At 45.8% G+C, this 27,452-nt stretch overlaps 1 protein-coding gene across 1 annotated transcript in view; it reads left to right on the top strand.

Moving 5' to 3' along the window:
* Positions 1–27,452, top strand: part of ACO2 (aconitase 2) — a 347,285-nt gene that overhangs the window by 185,576 nt on the left and 134,257 nt on the right. The window contains exons 10-11 of the mRNA XM_069231254.1: positions 7,309–7,466; positions 8,256–8,329. Of these exons, the coding sequence (XP_069087355.1) occupies positions 7,309–7,466; positions 8,256–8,329 (232 nt within the window). The remainder of the gene's footprint in view (positions 1–7,308; positions 7,467–8,255; positions 8,330–27,452) is intronic.

Consider the following 27,452-nt stretch of genomic DNA (forward strand, 5'->3'; position numbering starts at 1 on the left):
CTAGTCTAGTAGGTATTGATGTAATAAAGAATCCTTTATTTTTGCAACACTAGTCTTGTGAGTTATGAAATGACTACTGTGGTATTGCAAGTGCTTTATGTTCCTCTTGCATATGCTTCAGCTGCCCGCCTCAGCTACCCCTAGAGAACTTTTGCTATCTGGAGGCCCAAACACTATCACTGAAGGTTGCCTGGACTCCGTATAGGGTACCACACCATAGGTGTACCCCATAAACTGAGCTATTCTCCTACAGTGGTGTCAACAGATACATCCCATATCCTCCACACTGGAACAGATATTACCCTACCTGTTACATCTGGTGTGTTACGGCCTAGCTCATGCCTCCATTAGGGTTTACCATTCAGACCTCTGTCTCCATAGTGGCGTCAATTCACAGAGCCTATTTGAAGTTTGTGATGGAAGGTCACCCTCCTAGTGGTTCTCAAGTCAACCAGATGAGTCGGTGAGATCCAAGCCCTGACGATTTAGGAACCCTTCTTACAGATTATGGAAAACAGAAAAATCCTACGTACAAACTCACAATTCTTACCTAAAGTTCCTTCGTGCTTCCATATTAATGAGCTGATAATCCTGAAGACAGTCTTCAAACCCTTCAACACCAGCGGAAAGGGATCTTCATTCTTTGGATGTGAAAAGATGTATTAAGTTCTACCTTGATAGAACCAAAACTTTCTGTAAAACTAACCAGTTTGTGGCTTACAGTACTCCAAGAAAGGGTCAGCCCCTTTCCAAACAAAGCATTGCAAGATTGATATCGGCTGCAGTTTGTTTTTCCCACCAGACAGCGGGCAAACCATTACAGTCTTCTATCTGTGCTCACTCTACTAAAGCTGTATCGACAGCACCTGCACTGTTCGTGGGAGTGTCACTCCAGGACATCTGCAGAGAAGCTGTCTGGAAGAGCTGTCACACCTACACACGAATTACTGTCTCGATTCCACACCTCAAGGGCAGTCCTGAGACATGTATTCCAGCAAAGGTAACCTATATCTACCATTTCCCACCATCCACTATTCCCACCATCCTACGGCTAGATCTGCACATTGTTTATCTTGAAATGTGCCAACAAGGAAATGTCAGTATACTGTAAATTTCTAATAACAGTTGTAGGCAGCTGTTTTGCGTGGTCTTATGTACACTTAGATATTCGTCATATTCTTTTGAAGCACATACAGCTGACACTACAAGTGTGCCTCACTACTGCTTGATTCTCGGATTCAAGCATTTGAATCTATGAAAGTTCTAATACTGGAGTAAGAAAATTAGTTACCTGTAACTGTAGTTCTCCAGTATTGGAATCTTTCATATTCACATGCAACCCACCCATCTCCTCAGAGAAGCTCACCTTTACTTCTGTTATGTATTATTGATAAGCACTAGTGCTGTGAAAATGAGGTACCAGAGTTTCTCTCAGGAGTATTCTAGAGTGTGATGTCACCTGATTGGACTCAAGGCCTTAGTCCCTTTTTCCAAATGACTAATAGAGTACTAAACTGATGGACCTAGGGCCTCTAGGTTTAGGTCTATTTTAACACTACTTTGTAAAGGTACCGGGAACTCATCGTGGCGACAGGGAATGACTCAAGCCTGTGCATCTATGAAAGATTCCAGTATTTGAGAACTACAGTTACAGGAAAGTGACTTATCTTCTCCTTCGAAGATGTCCCCCACTTTTTGCCGCCTTTTGAAATTTTAGATGCTGGTTTTCGACTCAGTGCACTGAGGGCTGCTAGTCAGACCTCAGTGATGGCACTCTTCCCCTAAAACATGTAAAGTCTAATTGTAACCCAACTGGCATGGACTATAGCACTCCTGTAGGTTCCTAGTAAACGGTACCCCTGGTACCTGGGGCATCAGTACTAAAGAATGCCCTTAGGGCTGAAGTGTGACTTATACCACCGTGATGTACCCCCCCCTCCCCCCCCCCCCCCCCCCCCCCCCCCCCCCCCAACACACAATTAAACACGGACTGTCGTTGCAGCCTGCGTGATATGGCGCAAACCATGTTAGAAAACATGACATGGCACACTGCAGTGTGCTATGAAAGACTCTGCATGGGCTATATGTCGGTCACCCCCCCTACAGCAGGCCTTGGAACCCTAAGGCAGGGTGCATTATGCTACACCTGTGGACATATCTGCATGGGCAGCTATGACACTGATGTCTGTTATTTCTTAGACATTACAATTGAACAGAGAAGCCATCTTAAGCTATGTACTTGCCAGTGGTCAAAACGAGTTTCCCAGCTACATAATGGCTTCACTGAAACCTATAGTGTTTGAGATCAAACACCTTGTTAATAAACCTGCACTGATTCCACTTAAGGATTTATTAATACATGCACCCAGAGAGGCCACCTTAAAAGTACCCCCAGAAACCTACTAGTCCTCTAGTCTGTTTGCTGACTGGTTTCGGACTTCCTGCAGGTGAGCCCATGCTCGCGGAGGCCATAAACAATGCGTGCTCCGGGGCAAGGTCTTCTCAACTCCTCCTGCAGGATGCCTAGTGATTTAGCATACCAAGGCCAGGAACTTCAAAGTCCATGCAGCCGTTGATATGTGACCCTGGGTTCCCGTGTCCTTGGAGATGCCACTCCCTGCCCTGAGGCCCATTTGGCACTAGGACAGGCAGGAAATCATAGTCTCAGGACATGTTACACTCCTAGGCTAATCACACCCCTAGGGTGGGCTTCATGAAGTGAACATGAAAATAGAAATTCCACCATCTTGTGTAGTAGAATTAGGCACTCTGGGAGAGGGATATGGCCGCTTACCACAGGAAGTGGTCTTACCTGGTAAGTATCCCATTGGCCACTACCCTTCACTCTCCTTAACACCCCTAAATTCAGTATTTAGGTAGCCCCTTGACACCAGGAGCTCCAGATCCCACAGACCTAAGGAGAACACTGAAAATCTGCGAGGCACAGCAACTGACTTGGCCCTAACCCTGCCATCCTGCCTGCTTGCCTCTACAATCATGCAAAAGTCAACTCGCCCTGCAGCTGCTCTACCTCTAAAAGCCTTGGTGGGCAGCATTTCAAGAAGCCACCACTTCACCTGAACCCCCTCCCCCCCTCACCACCCCCTTGCTGCTCAAGTCAGTGAGGCAACAGTGCCAACGACTTCATTAGACTTTCCAGAGCTAAAGCCCACCTTGGGTTTGGCCAGATGGCCCCCCCCCCCCCCCCCAATCGCCACCTGCAGCTTCTTTTGTGCAGAAACAAAGACTCAAGAGGAGTCTTCACAATGTGACCCCGCTGGACAAAGTACCACTGCACATGCATGCACCCTGCCCCCACACTCCACCCCCTGAGTTGCTGTGAACCAGCGGTGGCCCTGTGTGCCCAAGAGCCTTGAGACCTGAGCACCCCCGCACGCCCTCCCTCCCCCGTTTGGGTTCAGCCAGGCTGGCCACCCAGTCCCCACCTGCAGCCTCTTTACCCCAGGAACTTTTCCCATTAAAGTGAATGGGACACCCAACGCTGTAAAGCTCCTCTGCACTCTGACGCCCTAGTGCCTCCTGAAGTGACCAGTCGATGCTGCCTTGGACCTTGTCCCATAATTACTCTAACTCCAGAACAATATTCCTGTAAGTCGTCAAGTAACCGTATGCAGTATATGCTCTCCTCACCCATAGAAAACAATTACCACATTAAAGCCAGTGCAAGTGTATTTGCTGTATACTTCAAAACTGCCAGAATAAAATGTAATTACCCAATAGTTAAGCTCTTGGTGTTGAAAATAAACAATGTTTTTCTAAATTGGTGTGGATCTTCTTATTGAGTGTCATTTATTTACTGTGTACGCAGCAAATTTCTAACACTCCCCTTTGTTAAGCCAAAGCTGCTCGACCACCCTACCACAAATAGAGCACTTGGGATTTTTGAAGAAAGCCCTGTCCTCTACTACCGGGATACCTGAACTCTACACAGCATAAATCTTTTTGGTATACTATTTAGAGCCAGCTTCCTACATTTAAGCACAGATATTTCTTCCCACTTTCTCCAACTCAAATTGATAGCTGATTCCTCGACACTTATTTTGGATTGATGCAAAAATTAACTCTGGACTTCTATTTTTTTTTCAAGTTAATCAATTCATTTTGTCCATTGTGATTGCTTTCTAGGGGGGAGAGGTGGGAGCATATAAACCATGGGCTGTAGCTTTAGTGCTATCCATTTGTGGTGACCAGTATTCCTTTAACAAGCTTTTAATTTGGGGTGAAAGGAGCTTTTTCTTAATCTTTTGTGGTGCTAATGTAATACTAGCAGCTTTCCAAGAGATTTAATTGCTCATAACTAGTGCTATTTTCCATAGGCCAGCCCTTTCCCATCTCCGAATTTGATTGGGAGGGTCGAGAACAAAAACATATAAGGGGAATTGCTGCAAGGTTAGTTGGAATTTTCATTAAATGCAGGAGCAGTTTCTTTTAAAACTGCAATTGTTCTATAGCTAACTTATTTAGGATATGATCCATATGAGATTTGTGGATCGGGGGAAATTCCCATTTTATTTTTTGCCCCAAAAAAAAACTGGTTCCCAAAATCTGTACGAAGTAATTGAAGGGGTACTCACTGCTTCCAATAGTAGATTTAGCTCACATTGATTTAACTAAGGGCAATGTTTTCTCTATATACATTTGCTAATTTCAGAATCCACTTTATCAAAAATTGATTGGCTAGAAAACACAAAAGTGCGGTAAAGAAAATATTAAAGGTGAAATGTGCATCGGACTATAGTGAGTCTCTGAGATAGGAAGATTTTGCCATTTATCCAGCATCAACTTTATCTTCTGCCTAAGTGGATCGTACTTTAATTCATATGAATCTTCATAGTTTTTGGAGATTTCAATCCAAAAATGTTTAATTGGCTTTTTACTGTAGTTTGGTTCCACAAATCGAGGCAAAAGTTGTACACTAGTGCAGCTTAGTTTTGCTGGTGATAACTTTAGTGCCAGCAAGGCCTATGGGACTCATATCTATTGAAACATTTTTTTCTATAAATGAAGTATCTGGTTTCAAATAGAAAACCAGGTAGTCTGCATAGTTTAAACTTCGGGGCTCTAGCCATTGCTTCTTGAGGTTTTTGTATTTTTTCCCCTTCCCGATATCACCAGCGATATTAAGGGTTCAATTAAATATTCAAATACAGATGGTGAAAGCAGACTAACGTGTCTGCTGCCCCTTTTATATTTACTAGCTCTGTGGCTCTACAGGTCAAAACCAGTGTGGTTGAGTACCCTTCATAGATACTGGTAATTGATTTGATGAGCTAGGCAACTCAGTCACCTTAAACGGGTATTTCCAGCTAACCAGGTCGAAGGTCTTTACATCATTTGAACAAGCATTTGCATTGCAATGGGTCTCACGTTTGCCCGAGTTAGAGCTATTAGCATTGTGAATTCCTAACTGGACTTTTCTTGCCGCATAATTGAAAAATAAACAGTTGACATAAGCAAGCCAATTCAAAGTGCCACGGCCATCATGAGGGCGAAGGAGACACACACAAGAAAAAAGTTTGCTCACAGTCCAACGTATTGGCAGACATTCAGTTATCCATGTAAATGGGTAGATGGACAAGGCAGTAACAAAACTGCCCCACAAGGGAAAAACGTAAGGCATTTACCAATGATAAAGGATTTTTGAAAGGCAAGCTCATGAAAGAGTGATAGTGATGGACGTGTTTAGAAGCCCACAGATAGACTACAACATGTTAGTGCAGGCGCTTGACCGAAAAAACTGTTGCAGGTGTCTTAGCTACAGAGAGAGTATCACTTCAGTTCACTAATCTGTATTAATGAATAATTGGCAGCTCGGTATGAACCCTATTTGATCCTCCGTAATTTTGTGCTACTTGAGATGATTTTCATAAAGATCTTATAATCTGCATCTTACAGCAAAATTGGTCAAGACGTATGTCAAATAAATCCTTATATATCTTGGGAAAGCATATACGATTTCACCATTGAAGGAGGTACATTTTCACCCTTCAATATTTTAGTCAAGAATTGTAAGGGGGGTATTTTTATCTGCTCTATAAAATATTGATACTGTTCCATTAAAAATACATCTTCTCCAGCTGCTTTGCATTTACGGAGGTTCTTGACTATGTTCACTAATTATTCTTGACTTGTTGGACATGGTAAGTTGTAGGCTTCATAAGTTCTGAGTGACCCGATATTAATTTTGGCCATGAAAAACAAGCTATTTTGTCTGTAGGACTTGAAAACGTCTGTAGATTTTACACAAATACTCCGATATTTTGTTTCCTATTTGTTGCCCATTTCTGATAGTGAACTGGTGTTTGGGACCCTTATTTTAATTATTGTATTTTGAGATATGTAGACCTCAGTCCAGCTAAGCTAATAATTTTCCAGAGTATTCTCCGTTTTCATATTTCTGTTGGTTGAAAGTGTCTGAGTCAACAATCTTTCTCGAAAAAATGTCTCAGGTTTTGCTTTATCTCTTTTCTGGTAGTTCTAGTTGTTTCATAGGTTAGAGCAGCTTTATTTGAAAGTTATTTCATCTTAGTACTCTACATTAGATGATCCTAAAACAATAGGATTTGATAGAGGACTACGTGGAATTTCCTGGGACTGTAATAATTGGTGGGGACTTCAGTCTTTCCTAGTCTACAGAGTTCTGTTCAAGCAGACCTAAATGTTTCCAAAAGAAGCCAAAAATAGGCAAAACAATTAACCAACATAAAAGGGTACGTACATTAATGGAACCCTGGCGAGCAACAAACCCATAACAAAGGCACTATAATGCTTTTTCTAAACTATTCCATTCAACTTTGTGTAGATTTCTGTTAGACAGAATTACTAAGGCTGGTTTCTTTTATCCCAAATTTTCCATAGACCACATTGCAATTTCTCTTGATATAGACCTTTCATCATCTTCAGTTTCTCTTTATTGATGGCATTTTGATATGCTCTCTTTACCAAGAACAGTTTGATCAGATGGCATTTAAGTCAATTATATTTTCTCGAAATGAGGATACTGCAGCACTAACCATCAGTGGCTGAATTATTGCTGTAGAAAACCTGAACAAAGTTAATGTTCTGGAATCTCACACTAACAATGCACCATCGTTTGAACTTGTGGAATATTTGTACATTACAGACTGCTGTTATTTCTTGCCTTTTGCAGAGTGGATAGGTTCTATGACACTAATGCACATGCAGGGTATTTCCAGTTGGTTCAAGCTGAGTTTAAGGTGCTTGAATACACGTTTAGACACTCCCTGCACTGTCTCCACTAAAACCAGTCTGCATCCCTTTCTACAGGTCTCATAGGCAGCTGTACCAACTCCAGCTACGAGGATATGGGACGTTCAGCTGCTGTGGCAAAGCAAGCCTTGGCACATGGGATTAAGTGCAAGTCCCAGTTCACCATCACCCCAGGGTCTGAGCAGATCCGAGCTACCATTGAGCGAGATGGATATGTGAGTTGTTTTTTTTTTTTATTTGCAGGGGTGGAGGACTGCAGGGTGTGGATAAGGCAGCCAGTACAGATAAGCATTTCCCTTGCAAAACGGGATGTTTGAGGATGACCTTTAATTTATAAAAATAAATAAAATATACAGAAGGGTTGAAGGTACCCAGGCTTGATTTTATATTGCATAGAAGAAGCACACATTCAGATGGAAGGCAGGATAAAATAGTGGGCAGTGAAAAGGAGCAGGCTGAAAGTAGGACTGAAAGACAACTGAAATGCCTTTTGTGGGTAGGAGTTCAGTAGACCTCAATCCATTGGAAAAGATAAATATGATGAGCAGAGATGACAAGCAGGTATTTGTAATGAGATAAGTAGCTGTTGATTGGTAGGAAAGAGTAGCCCAGATGCCAGGCTGGAAGGAAACCTGTCACTGGAGATAGGATAATGTGGGTCGGAGAAGCAGATGTTGAAGCGAGATAGAAGAGGGAATGTGATCTCAATGTAGTAACTCAGAAAGGGAGCAGTGGATGACAGTGGCGATATAAGAAAGTAACAGGGTTCACAGTGGACCCTTCACTGCATTATCTGAGGTAAAGTTCTGGTGTGCCTTTCCTGCAATGTTTAAGTGACCCCCGTCCTCCATGGATTGGCAGGCACAGATGGCACTAGGTGTGTTTTTGGACTAACTTCAGTATGAAACTGTCTTAAGGGGAGTGAACGTTTATGGTAACTGGCCATGCATGAAAACTTGCTATTTTATTTGCTACACTGTTTCCCTTTTATCCTTTTCTTGTAGGCTCAGGTTCTGCGCGACGTGGGAGGTGTAGTACTGGCCAATGCCTGCGGCCCTTGTATTGGACAGTGGGACAGGTAAAATGTTGCGCAGAAATCTGAAAAGCAGTTAAGACTACCTAGAGCGCTGTAAGGGTGATGGGATGGCAGGAGTGACAGATCTGTGAGTGTGTACATAGCTGATGAGATGGAGAAAATATAGATCTGCTTTGCAACACTTGGTGGATTTTGATGGGGGCAGTAGAGGAGAACTTTGATGTAATGCAAAGTATGACAGTTTCTTATTTTTTTTTTTTTTTTTTACAAGCTGCCTTGCATGCTGTAGGGATACCCCTCCCCCACCACTACACACACGGGCATGCACGCACACGGGCACGCACACACGGACACGCACGCGCACACACACACACACACACACGCACACACTTTTTGCCTGGTATTTGATGTAACTTTGACTGAAGTGTACTGGATCCCTGCCAGCCAGGTCCCCAGTGTTCTTCCCCCAAAACTATCCTTTTAGCTATTCCTTTAGCACCCTTTGTAAGCCTTTAGTAAATGGTACCCCTAGTACAGGTCCTGGGGTACAGAGGAAGGTCCCTATGGGCTGAACCATGAATTGTGCCACCCTAAGGGACTCTTCACCAAGCACATTGAGACTGCCACTGCAGACTGTGTCTTGGTGCAGACAAGTGAAACACGACGTGACGCACATCCCTATGTGTAAGTCGGGGGTGCTTAACAAAGTTTATATTCCAAAAATGAACACTCGCCCAGTCCCATTTAGATTCTGATAATGCTGTGTACATAGCAGCGCCTTCAAAAATACTAAATCACTTAGATTCACAAAAACACAAAAGCTCAGCTTGCTAATGTCACTAGAGAGCATAATATCTCATATTGCTTTTTGTATTTTTTTTTAATTTTGTTTTTGAGCAGATACGTTGGTTACCTGTTTGGAAGATAGTAACCTTCAAAGCTGTGGTGATAGTTTAAACAGCTGTTTACTTGTCTGTAAGGAAATGCTTCCTTGGCATGGTTACCCCCTGACTTTTTGCCTTTGCTGATGCTATGTTTTGAATTGAAAGTGTGCTGAGGCCTGCTAACCAGGCCCCAGCACCAATGTTCTTTCCCTAACCTGTACTTTTGATTCCACAATTGGCACACCCTGGCATCCAGATAAGTCCCTTGTAACTGGTACCTCTGGTACCAAGGGCCCTGATGCCAGGGAAGGTCTCTAAGGGCTTCAGCATGTCTTATGCCACCCTAGAGACCCCTCACTCAGCACAGACACCCTGCTTACCAGCTTGTGTGTGCTAGTGAGAACAAAATGAGTAAGTCGACATGGCACTCCCCTCAGGGTGCCATGCCAGCCTCTCACTGCCTATGCAGTGTAGGTAAGACACCCCTCTAGCAGGCCTTACAGCCCTAAGGCAGGGTGCACTATACCATAGGTGAGGGCACCAGCGCATGAGCACTGTACCCCTACAGTGTCTAAGCAAAACCTTAGACATTGTAAGTGCAGGGTAGCCATAAGAGTATATGGTCTGGGAGTCTGTTTTACACGAACTCCACAGCACCATAATGGCTACACTGAAAACTGGGAAGTTTGGTATCAAACTTCTCAGCACAATAAATGCACACTGATGCCAGTGTACATTTTATTGTAAAATACACCACAGAGGGCACCTTAGAGGTGCCCCCTGAAACCTAACCGACTATCTGTGTAGGCTGACTGGTTCCAGCAGCCTGCCACACTAGAGACATGTTGCTGGCCCCATGGGGAGAGTGCCTTTGTCACTGAGGCCAGTAACAAAGCCTGCACTGGGTGGAGATGCTAACACCTCCCCCAGGCAGGAGCTGTAACACCTGGCGGTGAGCTTCAAAGGCTCACCCCTTTGTCACAGCACTGCAGGACACTCCAGCTTAGTGGAGTTGCCCGCCCCCTCCGGCCACGGCCCCCACTTTTGGCGGCAAGGCTGGAGGAAACAAAGAAAACAACAAGGAGGAGTCACTGGCCAGTCGGGACAGCCCCTAAGGTGTCCTGAGCTGAAGTGACTCCAACTTTTAGAAATCCTCCATCTTGCAGATGGAGGATTCCCCCAATAGGATTAGGGATGTGACCCCCTCCCCTTGGGAGGAGGCACAAAGAGGGTGTACCCACCCTCAGGGCTAGTAGCCATTGGCTACTAACCCCCCAGACCTAAACACGCCCTTAAATTTAGTATTTAAGGGCTCCCCTGAACCTAGAAAAAGAGATTCCTGCAACTACAAGAAGGACTGCTGAGCTGACAAACCCCTGCAGAGGAAGAACAGAAGACACCAACTGCCTTGGCCCCAGACTTACCGGCCTGTCTCCTGCCTTCCAAAGAAACCTGCTCCAGCGACGCTTTCCAAGGGACCAGCGACCTCTGAATCCTCTGAGGACTGCCCTGCTTCGAAAAAGACAAGAAACTCCAGAGGACAGCGGCACTGCTCCAAAAGAACTGCAACTTTGTTACAAGGAGCAGATTTAAAGACCCCTGCAACTCCCCGCAAGAAGCGTGATACTTGCAACACTGCACCCGGCGACCCCGACTCGACTGGTGGAGAACAACCAACTCAGGGAGGACCCTCCGGCGACTCTACGACTGTGAGTAACCAAAGTTGTCCCCCCTGAGTCCCCACAGCGACGCCTGCAGAGGGAATCCCCAGGCTCCCCCTGACCGCGACTGTCTGAACTCCATTTTCCGACGGCTGGAAAAGACCCTGCACCCGCAGCCCCTAAAGAAACGGAACTTCTGTGCAGGAGTGACCCCCAGGAGGCCCTCTCCCTTGCCCAGGTGGTGGCTACCCCGAGGATCCCCCCCCTTGCCTGCCTGCATCGCTGAAGAGACCCCTTGGTCTCCCATTGAAACCTGAAGGAAACCTGACGCGTGTTTGCACACTACACCCGGCCGCCCCCGCGCTGCTGAGGGTGTACTTTCTGTGCTACTTTGTGTCCCCCCCCCCCCCCGGTGCCCTACAAAACCCCCCTGGTCTGCCCTCCGAAGACGCGGGTACTTACCTGCTGGCAGACTGGAACCGGGGCACCCCCTTCTCTCCAATGAAGCCTATGTGTTTTGGGCACTTCTTTGACCTTTGCACCTGACCGGCCCTGAGCTGCTGGTGTGATAACTTTGGGGTTGCTCTGAACCCCCAACGGTGGGCTACCTTGGACCAAAAACTAAAACCTGTAAGTGACTTACTTACCTGTGAAAATTAACAATAACTTACTTCCCCCAGGAACTGTGAAAATTGCACTAAGTGTCCACTTTTAAAACAGCTTATTGTGTTTTATGTAAAAAGTATACATGCTAAAGTAATGATTCAAAGTTCCTAGAGTACTTACCTGCAATACCTTTCAAATGAGATATTACATGTAAAATTGGAACCTGTGGTTCTTAAAATAATTAAATGTTCGATGGCATATGTTGCTGCAGATACACATGTTTGGCACAGTCCGCTGCCTGGTGTTGGGCTCGGAGTATTACAAGTTGTTTTTCTTCGAAGAAGTCTTTTTGGTCACGGGACCGAAGGACTCCTCCCTCTTTGGCTCCATTGCGCATGGGCGTCGACTCCATCTTAGATTGTTTTTTTCCGCTGTCGTTTTCGGACGTATTCCTTTTCGCTCCGTGTTTCGGTTCGGAAAGTTAGTCAGAATCTCGGAAGAAAGCGTCGGTATTGTTCCGTTCGGTATCGGGATAGTTAGGTACATCGACACCGATCATCGGAAGACTTTGGGGCAGTTTAGATCCCCCATCGGGGCCTGGTCGGCCCGACCGCGTGCGACATCGAAGCCGATGGAACGGACCCCGTTTCGTTTCTGCCCAAAATGTCACAGTAAGTATCCTTATACAGATCAGCACTTGGTCTGTAACTTGTGCTTGTCCCCCGAGCACAAGGAGGATACCTGTGAAGCCTGTCGAGCCTTCCGGTCCAGAAAAACACTCCGGGACCGAAGAGCCAGGCGTCACCAAATGGCGTCCACGTCGACAAAACAACGTTTCGACGACGAAGAGGAAACATTCTCGGTTCCGGAATCAGAATCCGGAGACTCCGACGTCGAACAACAGCAACAAACTGTGAGTAAGACGTCGAAAAGTAAATACATCGACAAACCGAAAGCCCAGGGGACGCCACTGCCAACAGGCCATGGCTCGACCCATAAATCAGGCGACCCGTCGAAGGGGCCGAAAAAGGGCACGCCCATAGCGAAGACACCCGACTCCGGTCGAGGGACCGCCATGGAGCAACCTCGGAGCCGAGAAAGAGGCTCCGAGACAAAAACAAGATACCAGCACCGAAAAACATCGGCACCGAGAATCCATGCCGAAAGGAACAAAAATTCTGTCGGTGCCGAAACCGAAAAAAGATTCTCTCTCGGCGCCGAAAAATACCACACCTTCATCCTACTCAGAGGAACAAGGCCTAAGTGGCCAAATGCACAAATTTGGACAAGAGCTCCAAAGTGTAGAATCGGACTACACACAAAAGAGACTGTGCATCCAGCAAGATACAGGGAAGATATCAACCCTTCCCCCAATCATGAGGAAAAGAAGGATCGGACTTCCAAAGGATGACACACAACCACAAGCCAAAGTGGTTAAAAAAGTCACGCCTCAGCCCTCTCCTCCACAGGCATCGCCGGCACAAACACCGCCACAAATGCACTCACCAGCGCAAACTACCATAAGTCATGACGATCAGGATCAAGACGCCTGGGACCTGTATGACACCCCAGTGCCGGACAATGATCCCGAGTCATACCCCACAAAGCCGTCACCGCCAGAGGACAGTACCTCATACTCGCAACTGGTGGCTAGGGCTGCAGACTTCCACAATGTCCAACTGCATTCCGATCCTATAGAGGATGATTTCTTATTTAACACCCTCTCGGCTACACATAGCCAATATCAATGTCTCCCAATGCTACCAGGGATGTTACGGCACGCGAAACAAATTTTTGAGGAGCCCGTAAAATCAAGAGCCATCACCCCAAGGGTGGATAAGAAATACAAACCACCACCCACAGACCCAGTGTTTATTACTTCGCAGTTACCACCCGACTCTGTGGTAGTAGGGGCAGCTCGCAAAAGAGCAAATTCACATACATCTGGCGACGCCCCACCTCCGGACAAAGAAAGCCGAAAATTTGACGCGGCAAGGAAAACAGTGGCGTCACAGGCAGCCAACCAGTGGCGCATCGCAAATTCACAAGCGCTGCTGGCCAGATATGACCGCGCACACTGGGACGAGATGCAACTTCTCGTAGACCATCTTCCCCAGGAATACCAAAAAAGGGCGCAGCAAATAGTGGAAGAGGGACAAACGATCTCAAACAATCAAATCCGCTCTTCACTAGACGCAGCCGATACTGCAGCAAGAACAGTCAACACTGCTGTCACCATAAGGAGACACGCTTGGCTACGCACTTCAGGCTTCAAACCTGAAATCCAGCAGGCTGTCCTTAATATGCCCTTCAACGAGAAACAACTGTTTGGCTCGGAAGTGGATACAGCCATTGAAAAACTTAAAAAGGACACAGACACGGCCAAAGCCATGGGCGCACTCTACTCCCCGCAGAGCAGAGGCTCTTTCAGAAAAACTCCATTTAGAGGGGGGTTTCGTGGCCAACCCACAGACACCACCAACCAACAATCAAGAACCACACCATATCAGGGTTCCTTCCAAAGGGGTGGTTTCAGGGGATATCGGGGGGGTCAATTCCCAAGGAGTAGGGGAAGATTCCAGACTCCAAAAACACCTCCACCTAAACAGTGACTTTCAAGTCACGCAACCCCTTCACTCAACACCAGTGGGGGGAAGACTAAGCCAATTCTACCAATCTTGGCAACAGATTACAACAGACAATTGGGTATTAGCAATAATCCAACATGGCTATTGCATAGAATTCCACAACTTCCCACCAAACATCCCCCCCAAAACACGCAAAATGTCACAACATCATTTAGAACTTTTAGGACTAGAAGTTCAAGCACTACTGCAAAAGGATGCAATAGAATTAGTACCAGTACAACAAAAAAAACACAGGAGTTTACTCCCTGTACTTTCTAATCCCAAAAAGAGACGAAACATTGAGACCAATATTAGATCTCAGGACACTAAATACCTACATCATATCGGACCATTTTCACATGGTCACACTACAAGACATCATTCCACTGCTCAAACAGCAAGATTACATGACCACATTAGACCTAAAGGATGCGTACTTTCATATACCAATACACCCTTCTCACAGAAAGTACCTACGGTTCGTATTCAAAGGAATACATTACCAATTCAAGGTGTTGCCATTCGGAATAACAACTTCACCAAGAGTGTTCACAAAATGTCTAGCAGTAGTAGCAGCACACATCAGGAGACAACAGATACATGTGTTCCCTTACCTAGACGACTGGCTAATCAAAACCAACACAGTAAAAAAATGCGCAAACGACACCACCTTTGTCATACAAACCCTTCACAAACTGGGGTTTTCAATCAACTACACAAAATCACACCTAGAACCGTGTCAAACACAACAATATCTAGGAGCAACCATCAACACATCAAAAGGAATTGCCACTCCAAGTCCACAAAGAGTGCAGGCATTCCACAAGCTAATAAGTGCTATGTTTCCAAACCAAAAGATACAAGCAAAATTTGCGCTAAAACTTCTAGGCATGATGTCATCATGCATAGCCATTGTCCCAAACGCAAGACTACACATGCGACCCTTACAACAGTGTCTAGCATCACAATGGTCACAGGCACAGGGTCAACTTCAAAATCTGGTGTTGGTAGACCGCCAAACATACCTCTCGCTTCTATGGTGGAACAGCAAAAATTTAAACAAAGGGCGGACGTTTCAGGACCCAGTGCCTCAATACGTTATAACAACAGATGCTTCCATGACAGGGTGGGGAGCACACCTCAATCACCACAGCATTCAAGGACAATGGGATATACACGAAACAAAACTTCATATCAATTACCTAGAACTGTTGGCAGTATTTCTAGCGTTAAAAGCCTTCCAACCCATAATAACACACAAATACATTCTTGTCAAAACAGACAACATGACAACAATGTATTATCTAAACAAACAAGGAGGAACACACTCAACACAATTGTGCCTCCTAACACAAAAAATTTGGCAGTGGGCGATTCACAACAACATTCGCCTAATAGCACAATTTATTCCAGGAATACAAAACCAACTAGCAGACAACCTTTCGCGAGACCACCAACAAGTCCACGAATGGGAAATTCACCCCCAAGTTCTGAACAAGTACTTTCAAATTTGGGGAACACCCCAGATAGATTTGTTCGCAACAAGAGAAAACTCAAAATGCCAAAACTTCGCATCCAGGTACCCACACCGCGAATCACAAGGCAATGCTCTATGGATGAATTGGTCAGGGATATTTGCGTACGCTTTTCCCCCTCTCCTTCCATATCTAGTAAACAAGTTGAGTCAAAACCAACTCAAACTTATACTGATAGCACCCACATGGGCAAGACAACCTTGGTATACAACTCTACTAGACCTTTCACTAGTACCGCATGTCAAACTACCCAACAGGCCAGATCTGTTAACACAACACAAACAACAGATCAGACATCCAAACCCAGCATCATTGAATCTGGCAATTTGGCTCCTGAAATCCTGGAATTCGGACACTTGGACCTCACACAAGAATGCATGGAGGTCATAAAACAAGCTAGAAAACCTTCCACTAGACACTGCTATGCATCTAAGTGGAAAAGATTTGTTTACTACTGCCATGCCAATCAAATACAACCAGTACATGCCTCTACTAAAGACATAGTAGGATACTTACTACATTTGCAAAAAGCAAATCTCGCTTTTTCATCTATAAAAATACACCTCGCAGCTATATCTGCTTACCTACAAACTACTCATTCATCGTCTCTATTTAGAATACCAGTTATTAAAGCATTCATGGAAGGGCTAAAAAGAATTATACCACCAAGAACACCACCAGTTCCTTCATGGAACCTTAACATCGTCTTAACAAGACTCATGGGTCCCCCTTTCGAACCCATGCATTCCTGTGAAATGCAATATCTAACCTGGAAGGTCGCATTTCTCATTGCAATCACATCCCTCAGAAGAGTAAGTGAAATACAGGCATTTACCATACAAGAACCATTTATTCAAATACACAACAATAAAATAGTTCTAAGAACAAATCCAAAATTTCTGCCAAAAGTAATCTCACCATTCCATTTAAATCAAACGGTAGAATTGCCAGTGTTCTTCCCACAACCAAATTCTGTGGCTGAAAGGGCACTACATACATTAGACATCAAAAGAGCACTAATGTATTACATTGACAGAACAAAGCTAATCAGGAAAACAAAACAACTGTTCATAGCTTTTCAAAAACCACACATAGGAAATCCAATCTCTAAACAAGGCATTGCTAGATGGATAGTCAGATGCATTCAAACATGCTATCTTAAAGCCAAAAGAGAATTGCCTATTACACCAAAGGCACACTCAACCAGAAAGAAAGGTGCTACAATGGCCTTTCTAGGAAACATTCCTATGAGCGAAATATGTAAGGCTGCAACCTGGTCTACGCCTCATACGTTTACTAAACACTACTGTGTAGACGTACTAAATGCACAACAAGCTACAGTGGGCCAAGCTGTACTAAGAACATTATTCCAAACTACTTCAACTCCTACAGGCTAAACCACCGCTTTTAGGGGAGGTAACTGCTTTATAGTCTATGCCAAACATGTGTATCTGCAGCAACATATGCCATCGAACTGAAAATGTCACTTACCCAGTGTACATCTGTTCGTGGCATTAGTCGCTGCAGATTCACATGTACCCTCCCACCTCCCCGGGAAGCCTGTAGCCGTTTAGAAGTAGATCATGAACCTTAAACATCTGAACATTTGTAAATAATTATTAGAAACTCTTATCATACATACATATTCACTCCATTGCATGGGCACTATTTATACCAAACAACTCCATCCTCACCCTCTGCGGGGAAAACAATCTAAGATGGAGTCGACGCCCATGCGCAATGGAGCCAAAGAGGGAGGAGTCCTTCGGTCCCGTGACCAAAAAGACTTCTTCGAAGAAAAACAACTTGTAATACTCCGAGCCCAACACCAGGCAGCGGACTGTGCCAAACATGTGAATCTGCAGCGACTAATGCCACGAACAGATGTACACTGGGTAAGTGACATTTTCAATATTTTTCTATTCAAAAACCTATTGGCTGGATTTGTCTCTGAGTGTGTGTACCTCATTTATTGTCTATGTGTATGTACAACAAATGCTTAACACTACTCCTTGGATAAGCCTACTGCTCGACCACACTACCACAAAATAGAGCATTAGTATTATCTCTTTTTACCACTATTTTACCTCTAAGGGGAACCCTTGGACTCTGTGCATGCTATTCCTTACTTTGAAATAGCACATACAGAGCCAACTTCCTACATTGTCTCTGTTAATTTGTCTTAAGTCAGCTAGCACAAAGCTGCTAGACATCTGGGCTCTCTAATATACAGCATCTTCTTGTATCAAGAACAAGTCTTTTTCAGTGACTGCCTTTTCTGTTACGGTAGCAATAACGTGGAATGCCTTACCACTGTACTTAGGACAGGAATAGTCTGACCCATTTTAGGAAGTTGTGCAAAAGCCCTTCCATTTAGTGGTTAGCTTGTTATGTTAGGATTTTTTAGGACGCTGATTTTATGTGGAAATGTTCCTGTGCTTGATGTTGGTCATGCTGGCTTCAAGAAACTCCAAAGTTAGCAAATTCCATATAACATAACTGATCGTCATACACCTACATCTAGATGACAGGCATATAAGTCTCAAAATTGCAGCAGATTCTTCAACACTTGGCAGATGGTACCCTTTGTTCTGCCCTGCATTGCTTAGTGTTGCATTTCAAGCAGGAGAAGATAACATGAACTCCATTAGAGTCCATATGCTGTCTAGGAGCAACTTTGGACCCACTACAAATGGGTATCCTACTAGGTTTTATGGCATTTCGCATCTTCCTAGCTCCACATGCTAGAATTCACATGAATGCCCTGCTCCAGTGTCAAAGTGGAGTGGAGCCAATATTCAGAGAGATGGAGGGGTAGACTTGCTCTTTCTTTTAATGTGGGATCATTCTATTTGCTTGAGGTGCCAGCTGCAGAATCTCCTGTTTCTGTCCCTAAATGTGACAGATGTCTCCCTCAGCAGGTGAGGAGAATAGATCTTTAGAGGCAAGTTCTGTGCTGTCACAGGAAGATGTCATATCACTTAAATCTCCTTCAATTGAGAGCTGTGCCATTAGCCTCAAGCATCTCACACTGCCTGAACCAAATTATCATCTTGTTCACATAGCATGGCAGCAAGCACAAGTTCAACAAGCAAAGAGGACACAGTCTGGAGTAATGTCACAAGAAGCACTGATGATACCGAAGTTGCTCATAGCAGGGAACGTGCTTGTTAGTTATGGGGTCTCTAGTTAGCAGTGGCTTGCACCCTGTCCAAGCGGGGTCGCTCACTCTAGTTAGGGTGAGGGAGTCGCACAGCAAAAATAACCCTTTCTATATAACCTCCTTGGTAGCTTGGCAAGATCAGTCTGGCTTTTCTTGGAGGCAATGTGTAAAGTAGTTGTACATACTGTAACATGTTGAAAACACAACAAAGGTACTCCACACCAGTTTAGAAAATAGCAATATTTATCTGAGTAATAGAAGACCAAAATGACAAAAATCCAACATACAGAAGTAAAGATACGAATTTTCAAAGAGTAAACCTTAGTAAAGCCCTGAAACACAGCTTAATCTGCGACTATCGCTGCGTCTCGGCGGTGTCGTTCCCAACAGTTCAACATCTCTCAAGAGGGAGTGTGGGCCGGCCTCAGAGTCTCATGGACTCTAGGTTACTGTACCTTGGAGAACAATGAGGAAACAGACATTGCATGGAGTCGGGGAGGTGAAGTGTCGCTGAAACCAGTGCGGCGTCTGTTCCTTACTGCTACCAGGGAGAAGAGGCATAGGTTCCTTATGGTTGCAAGGGTATTGATGCTGCATCTGTTCCTTATGACCCGACTGGGTTGATGAATCCAGCAGGTCAAGATGCGAGGTGTCGACTTTGCGGTGTCACAATCACACCCAGGGCCACAAGTGCTGCAGTGGAGTCTGGTGTCACGAACATCAATGACACAGCACTCTGAACTCTAGCAGTGGGCAAAGGTCTGTGAGACCAGCTGCTGTAGCTTTTTAAAATATCCAGTGCCTCAGCGTTAGTGGGCAGCTTTGATAAAGCACTATGGGAATCTCTCCAGTCCTTCGCAAATTAAAATCAGAAGCAAAGAAAACAAGACTTTTTGTAAATTGTTCAAGAAAGACAAATAGCCAACCAACCAATCGGTGCTGCAGTGGACTTGGCAGATTTAGCACTTACTTCATTCTGTCACTGCAAACCACTTTGAAGAGCCTCTTGGCTCAGACTGACAACTTTTAAACTAGCGGGCTATTTGAAGACAATGAACTTCTCTTCTGGGGGATCTTCATCAATAGTCATAGGTATAGAATTATTATATATATGTTCAATGGCATTTTTTGCTGCAGATACACATGCTGTGCTTATATCGCCACTTAATGTTAGGCTCGGAGTGTTACAAGTTGTTTTTCTTCAAAGAAGCCTTTTTCGAGTCAGGGGATCGAGTAACTCCTCCTCTCGGCGATAGTGCGCCTTGACATCGACTCCTTTGTTAGATTATTTTCTTTCCGCTGTTGGGTTCGGACGTGTTCCCTCTCGGTCTGGTATTTTCGGTTCGGTACTTATCTGAACTTTCTCTTTTCTCTTACCATCGGTATAGTTTTGAACGCGGTTTCCCACTGCACTCGGTCCAATCGTACCGTCTGTATCAGTTAAACACCCTTTCGGGCTCCCACGCCGTTCTTGGGTCTCTTTGGGCCTACCACGTCACAGGCTCATGGATCGGACTCCATTCCGATTCTGTCCTCAGTGCCATGCCAAGTTTCCCTACACCGACCAGCATTGTGTGTGTAATCTTTGCCTTTTTCTAGACCATCAGGAAGAAAGCTGCAAGGGGTGCCGGTCTTTTCAATTGAAGAAAACCTTATGTGATCGGAGAGCAAGCCGATTGGAGTTGGTGTCGAAATTCAGAGGCCACCACTGACATCCTTGGCAAAAAAAAAGACACAAACGTCAGTCTTGATTCCAGATTCGGGACTCCGACCAAGATTGTCGAGGACAGTCCAGCACTATCTGTGGTGCAGTACGCTAATACATCAGCCCCGACCCCAGCAAGTAAAAAAACACACACGGCCTTGGGTGCACCACTGCTTCTTAGCCATGGTTCCACCTGAAAACATACAGTTGTCAACCGACCCTCGGGTTCAGTGCCAATAAAGGCCAAGACAATCCCCCAACAGGCTACCACATCTGTTTTGGTGTCGAGCCGAAAGATTCAGGCTTCCACCTCCGAGCCGAGTCTGCGCCCTGAGACATCGGAGCTGAAACATTCTCGCTCCTCTACAGAGCTGAAACATCGGAGTCTACCTTTGGAGCCGAAAACACCTTCCTATACCCAGGAAATTGGACTTTCGACTCGAACTAAGCATGATGCCAGTAAATTTACAGAACATTCTTTTAAAGGCACAAAACATGCTTTAGATCAACAAGGGGATGAATCAGACATTTAACCCATTCTGGAGGTTATGGACCATAAACAAATGAGAATTCAAATCCAGAAAGAGACTAGAAAAATGATTGCTTCTCCATCTGCGCTTACCAAAAGGAAGTTAGCATTCCAGGAAACTCTAGATACTGTCCCTTCACCGGTGAAAATGTACAATCTAAATGAAAAGCCAAAAACTGTTCAGCTTTCTCCACCACATTCACCAACTTTTTTTCTTCACAACCTCCTAATCCACAAACCGATCCACCTACACACTCATACTTCCTCACGCACAAAGATATAGGTGATGCTAGTTATACCATTGATCTGTGCAATATGTATGACTGATCCAATCCCACCTAACGCTCCTGAATTGTATCCCTCAAAACCTTCTCCACCCGGGGATACCATAGTGTACAATAAAGTTATTTCCAGGATAGCTGCATAGCATGGGGTTCAGCATGCATTTGAACCATTAGAGGAAGATTTTCTTTTCAACACTGTAGGAAGTTGGCTTTGTATGTACTATTTCAAAGTAAGGAATACATGCACAGAGTCCGAGGGTTCCCCTTCGAGGTAAGATAGTGGCAAAAAGAGATAACACTAATGCTCTATTTTGTGGTAGTGTGATCCAGCAGTAGGCTGATCAAAGGAGTAGTGTTAAGCATTTGTTGTACATACACAGGCAATAAAGGAGGAACACACACTCAGACAATTCCAGGCCAATAGGTTTTTGTATAGAAAAATATATTTTCTTAGTTTATTTTAAGAACCACAGGTTCAAATTTTACATGTAATACTTCAAATGAAAGGTATTGCAGGTAGGTACTTTAGGAACTTTGAATTAGCAAAATAGCATATACAGTTTTCACATAAATCACATATAGCTATTTTAAAACTAGACAGTGCAATTTTCACAGTTCCGGGGGGGGAGTAAGAGTTTTAGTTCTTGAAGGTAAGTAAACCACCTGCGGGGTTCAAGTTTGGGTCCAAGGTAGCCCACCGTTGGGGGTTCAGAGCAACCCCAAAGTTACCACACCAGCAGCTCAGGGGTGGTCAGGTGCAGAGGTCAAAGTGGTGCCCAAAACGCATAGGCTTCAATGGAGAAGGGGGTGCCCCGGTTCTATTCTGCCAGCAGGTAAGTACCCGTGTCTTCGGAGGGCAGACCAGGGGGGTTTTGTAGGGCACCGGGGGGCACACAAGTTAGCACAGAAAGTTCACCCTCAGCAGCACGGGGTGGCCGGGTGCAGTGTGCAAACACACGTCGGGTTTCCAATGTAAATCAGTGGGAGACCAAGGGGTCTCTTCAGCGATGCAGGCAAGGGGCGGGGGCTCCTCGGGGTAACCACCACCTGGGCAAGGGAGAGGGCCTCCTGGGGGTCACTCCTGCACTGGAGTTCCGATCTTTCAGGTCCTGGGGGCTGCTGGTGCAGAGTCTTTTCCAGGCGTCGGGATCTGGGAGTCAGGCAGTCGCGGTCAGGGGGAGCCTCGGGATTCCCTCTGCAGGCGTCGCTGTGGGGGCTCAGGGGGGGCAACTCTGGCTACTCATGGTCTCGTAGTCACCGGGGAGTCCTCCCTGAAGTGTTTGTTCTCCACAAGTCGAGCTGGGGGCGTCGGGTGCAGAGTAGCAAGTCTCACGCTTCTGGCGGGAAACGCAAGTTGTTTTAAAGTTGCTCCTTTGAAACAAAGTTGCAGTCTTGGGTGAACAGGGCCGCTATTGTCGGGAGTTTCTTGGTCCTTCTAGAGGAGGGCAGTCCTCTGAGGATTAAGAGGTCGCTGGTCCTAGGGAAAGCGTCGCTGGAGCAGTGTCTTTTGAAGGGAGGGAGACAGACCGGTAGAGCTGGGGCCAAAGCAGTTGGTGTCTCCGTCTTCTCTGCAGGGTTTTTCAGCTTAGCAGTCTTCATCTTAGGTTGCAGGAATCTGAGTTCCTAGGTTCAGGGGAGCCCCTAAATACAGAATTTAGGGGTGTGTTTAGGTCAGGGAGAGCAGTAGCCAATGGCTACTAGCCCTGAGGGTGGCTACACCCTCTTTGTGCCTCCTCCCAAGGGGAGGGGGTCACATTCCTAGCCCTATTGGGGGGGATCCTCCATCTGCAAGATGGAGGATTTCTAAAAGTCAGTCACTTCAGCTCAGGTTGCCTTAGGGGCCGTCCTAACTGGTCAGTGACTCCTCCTTGTTTTTCTCATTATCTCCTCCAGCCTTGCCGCCAAACATGGGGCCGTGGCCGGAGGGGGCGGGCAACTACACTAGCTGGAATGCCCTGTGGTGCTGTAACAGAGGGGGTGAGCCTTTGAGGCTCACCGCCAGGTGTTACAGCTCCTGCAAGGGGGAGGTGATAAGCATCTCCACCCAGTGTAGGCTTGGTTACTAGCCACAGAGTGACAAAGGCACTGTCCCCATGTGGCCAGCAACATGTCTCGAGTGTGGAAGGCTGCTAAAACTAGTCAGCCTACACGGGTAGTTGGTTAAGGTTTCAGGGGGCACCTCTAAGGAGCCCTCTGGAGTGTAGGTTACAATAAAATGTACACTTTGCTCAGTGTGCATTTATTGTGCTGAGAAGTTTGATACCTAACTTCCCAGTTTTCAGTGTAGCCATTATGGTGCTGTGGAGTTCGTGTTTGACAAACTCCCAGACCATATACTCTTATGGCTACCCTGCACTTACAATGTCTAAGGTTTTGCTTAGACACTGTAGGGGCACAGTGCTCATGCACTGGTGCCCTCCCCTATGGTATAGTGCACCCTGCCTTAGGGCTGTAAGGCCTGCTAGAGGGGTGACTTATCCATACTGCATAGGCAGTGTGAGGTTGGCATGGCACCCTGAGGGGAGTGCCATGTCGACTTACTCGTTTTGTCCTCACCAGTACACACAAGCTGGCAAGCAGTGTCTCTGTGCTGAGTGAGGGGTCCCCAGGGTGGCATAAGATATGCTGCAGCCCTTAGAGACCTTCCGTGGCATCAGGGCCCTTGGTACCAGGGGTACCAGTTACAAGGGACTTACCTGGATGCCAGGGTGTGCCAATTGTGTAAACAAAAGTACAGGTTAGGGAAAGAACACTGGTGCTGGGGCCTGGTTAGCAGGCCTCAGCATCTTTCAAATCAAAACATAGCATCAGCAAAGGCAAAAAGTCAGGGGGTAACCATGCCAAGGAGGCATTTCCTGTGTCATGCAGACCCCATCTTCTGTTCCAGCGGTGCTTCCTAGGCTGGACTAAAAATACAAAGCCCCAGAGAATTTACCAGCCTGTTTAATTGGTCACCCTAAGCTGGACTCAGTGATATCTCAGGCAGGCCAGCGTAGATCCAGGAATCCGTCCTCCCCGCTCACTGCACCCCTCGATAGAGCAGGAAGGCGCTTGGATTCGATTGGAAAAAAGTTCTCAATGGCGGCCACCATAGTCCGAGCAGATAACTCCTTGGCGATCTTAAGAAGATACGACTGTCAAATGTGGTTGGACATCTCCCAATTCATAGATCTTCTTCCTGAGGATGCTAGAGCCGAAGCTCATAAAATATTGCTGGAGGGTGAGAATTTCAGCCAAGATTATGGACACTGCTATAGATGTATCACCTACAGGTTTCTGCCAGTTAGCCATGGCTGCAGTATTAAGGCGTCAGGGGTGGCTAAAAGCTACACCCTTCTGCCCAGAGGTTCAAATGAAGGTTCTAAACATGACTTACGACGGAGAACTGCTATCTGGCAAGCACGTCTGATGGCCTGCAATCGATAAAGGCAGACACGAACATAGCTAGACTGCTGGGTACACTGCAATTTAAAAGGCAGCCCTTTCGAGGGGCAAGAGGAAGAGGACTTTACTCTTACAGAGGCGGCCTGCACCAATATCAGCAGTACCAACCCTACCAAGGCCAATTTCGTCCAACCATCAGTCAGCAGCAGCAGCAACACCTTATCAGCAAGCACCATCCGCAACCTTCAGACACCACAAGAGGAAAGTCCTCTTATAGAGGCAAAGACGCAGCCAGAAAAATCTGACCATCAGTTGCCTGCAACCATTCCCTATCTCAACACTCTGATAGGGGGCAGAATTTCCAGATTCTCCCACCAATTGTCCCAGATCACATCAGACCGATTGGCCCTCAATATTATCAACAAAGGGCATACATTGGAATTTCAACAATCTCCTCCAGAAGTACCACCACGAGGACCCCCACCTGCCCATCTAAAAGAGCTCCTGGTACACATTGCCAATTTGATCGACAAGAGAGCAATAGAGATCGTACCGAAGTCTGAGGGGGAACAGGTGTCTACTCTTGCTTCTTCCTCATACGAAAGAGACAGGAGACTGGTGACCAATTTGATCGACAAGGGAGCAATAGAGATCGTACCGAAGTCTGAGGGGGAACAGGTGTCTACTCTTGCTTCTTCCTCATACGAAAGAGACTGGAGACTGGTGACCTATCTTAGACCTTCGATGTTTAAACAAATTCATGAAAAAAGTCATTTTGGATGATCACTCTTCAAGATGTTACAATTACTCAACCAAGGAGATTTTATGACTGCCTTGGATCTCCAGGATGCCTACTTTCACAGCCCTATTCATCCCAGTCACAGGAAATTCTTACGCTTCAAGGTTGCAGACACTTAATACCAGTTCAGAGTGTTACCTTTCGGCCTCAAATCACCCCTGCAGGTTTTCACCAAGGTCTTAGCTCCGGTGACAGCCCACCTCAGGCAGATGGGAATCCAGGTGCTTCCATACTTTGACAATTGGCTCATAAAGGCACAAACAGCGTCCAACACAGCCAGAGACTCAGCAAAGTGCCTGTCCCTCTTCCAAAGGTTAGGACTTGCAGTCAACTACCCAAAGTCTCACCTAGTACCGTCAAACAAAATCACCTTTCTGGCAGGCGTATTAGACATGGAGTGAGCAAAAGCTTTTGCCTCTCAGGACAGGTGGAAGAGAATTCGGAGTCTAGCATACCGTCTCAGCAAAAGAAAGTCTACTTCTGTCTGGACTTGCAAATCATTTCTGGGGATGCTCTCCTCGTGCATTCCGTTGATATCAAACTGCCGTCTTCATGTGAGAACACTTCAACAGTTAGATAATCAGTGGAGGAAGATAAGCGGATCTTTCGATATTGTCCAAATAACCACACCAACGAGACAAGCCTTAGAATGGTGGTGGAGGACCCCACATCTCGGAAGGTCTCTTTCCTGAAAGACAAACCAGTGCATATTCTGACAACGGATGAGTCTATGGATGGATGAGGCGCGCACCTAGAAGACCTAACAGTGAAAGGAAAATGGACCATACAGGAAGCTGTGCTACACATCAACATGTTGGAATTAAAGGCAGTGTTCCTGGCGCTTAGAGCCTTCCTCACCAAGATCAAAGGCTCATTGGTTTTGATCCAGACCGACAACACCACAGTCATGCAGTACCTCAACAAGCAGGGAGGTTCAAGATTGCTGAGGCTTTCTCTCCAGGTGCAGGAGCTGTGGTATTGTGCGCTTCGCCATCCGATAACTCTGAGCAGAACACCCCCCAGGAATAACCAACACCTGGCAGATGTACTAAGCAGAACATCGACGACCTGCCACAAATGGGAGCTCAACCAGGCAACTCTCAATTGTCTTTCTTCACTGGGGCAAGCCCAATCTGGACCTGTTTGCGAACAGAGAGAACAAAAAGTGCTAATACTACGCAAGCTGGCAACCGCAGAGAGGGTCGAAGGGGAATGCATTTTTGATCAAATGGTCAGGGATCTATGCCTACGCTTTTCCGCTGCTCCCGCTAATACCGAGAATTCTTCAGAAGATGGAGAACCTTTCCGATATACTATTGATAGCTCCCAGACGGCCACGCCAGTTCTGGTTCACGGAGTTACTGCTCCTCTCGGAATAACCTCACATTTGATTGAGTCCGTCATCCCAACCTGACTTCTCTTCGATTATTGGCCTGGCTCCTGAGTTCTATGAATTTGCCAACTTAGACATTCCACCAGGCCAAGAGGTGCTCGCCAATGCCAGAGCCAAGTCTACGAATAAGACATACAAACTCAAGTGGAAAAGATTTTGCATATGGTGTAAAACCTTCAGTATTCATCCCCTAACGTCTTCCTCAGAGCAGATACTTCCGTATCTTTTGCAATTAGCAAAATCAGGTCTCTCCCACTAATCTATCAAGGTTCACCTAGCAACCATCTCCCGATTCCGATGTACTGCTACTTTACCATCTTTATGGTCCTCTAGGAAAATGAAGCTATTCCTAAAGGGACTATTCAGATTATTTCCTCCAATTAAACTCCCTCCTCCTCCCTGGCATCTCAATATTGTTCTTTTGCAATTGATGAGGCATCCCTTTGAGCCTATTCACAATGCTGAATTGAATACATCTCTTGGAAGACAGCACTTCTAGCGCGAGGGTTAGTGACATCCAGGCATTCACAATCTCACCACCTTTTTTTCAGTTTAAATCTGATATGGTAATTCTTAGAACAAATCCTAAATAATT

This window comes from Pleurodeles waltl, chromosome 4_2 (genome assembly GCF_031143425.1).
Source record: "Pleurodeles waltl isolate 20211129_DDA chromosome 4_2, aPleWal1.hap1.20221129, whole genome shotgun sequence".
NCBI classification, from domain to species: domain Eukaryota; kingdom Metazoa; phylum Chordata; class Amphibia; order Caudata; family Salamandridae; genus Pleurodeles; species Pleurodeles waltl.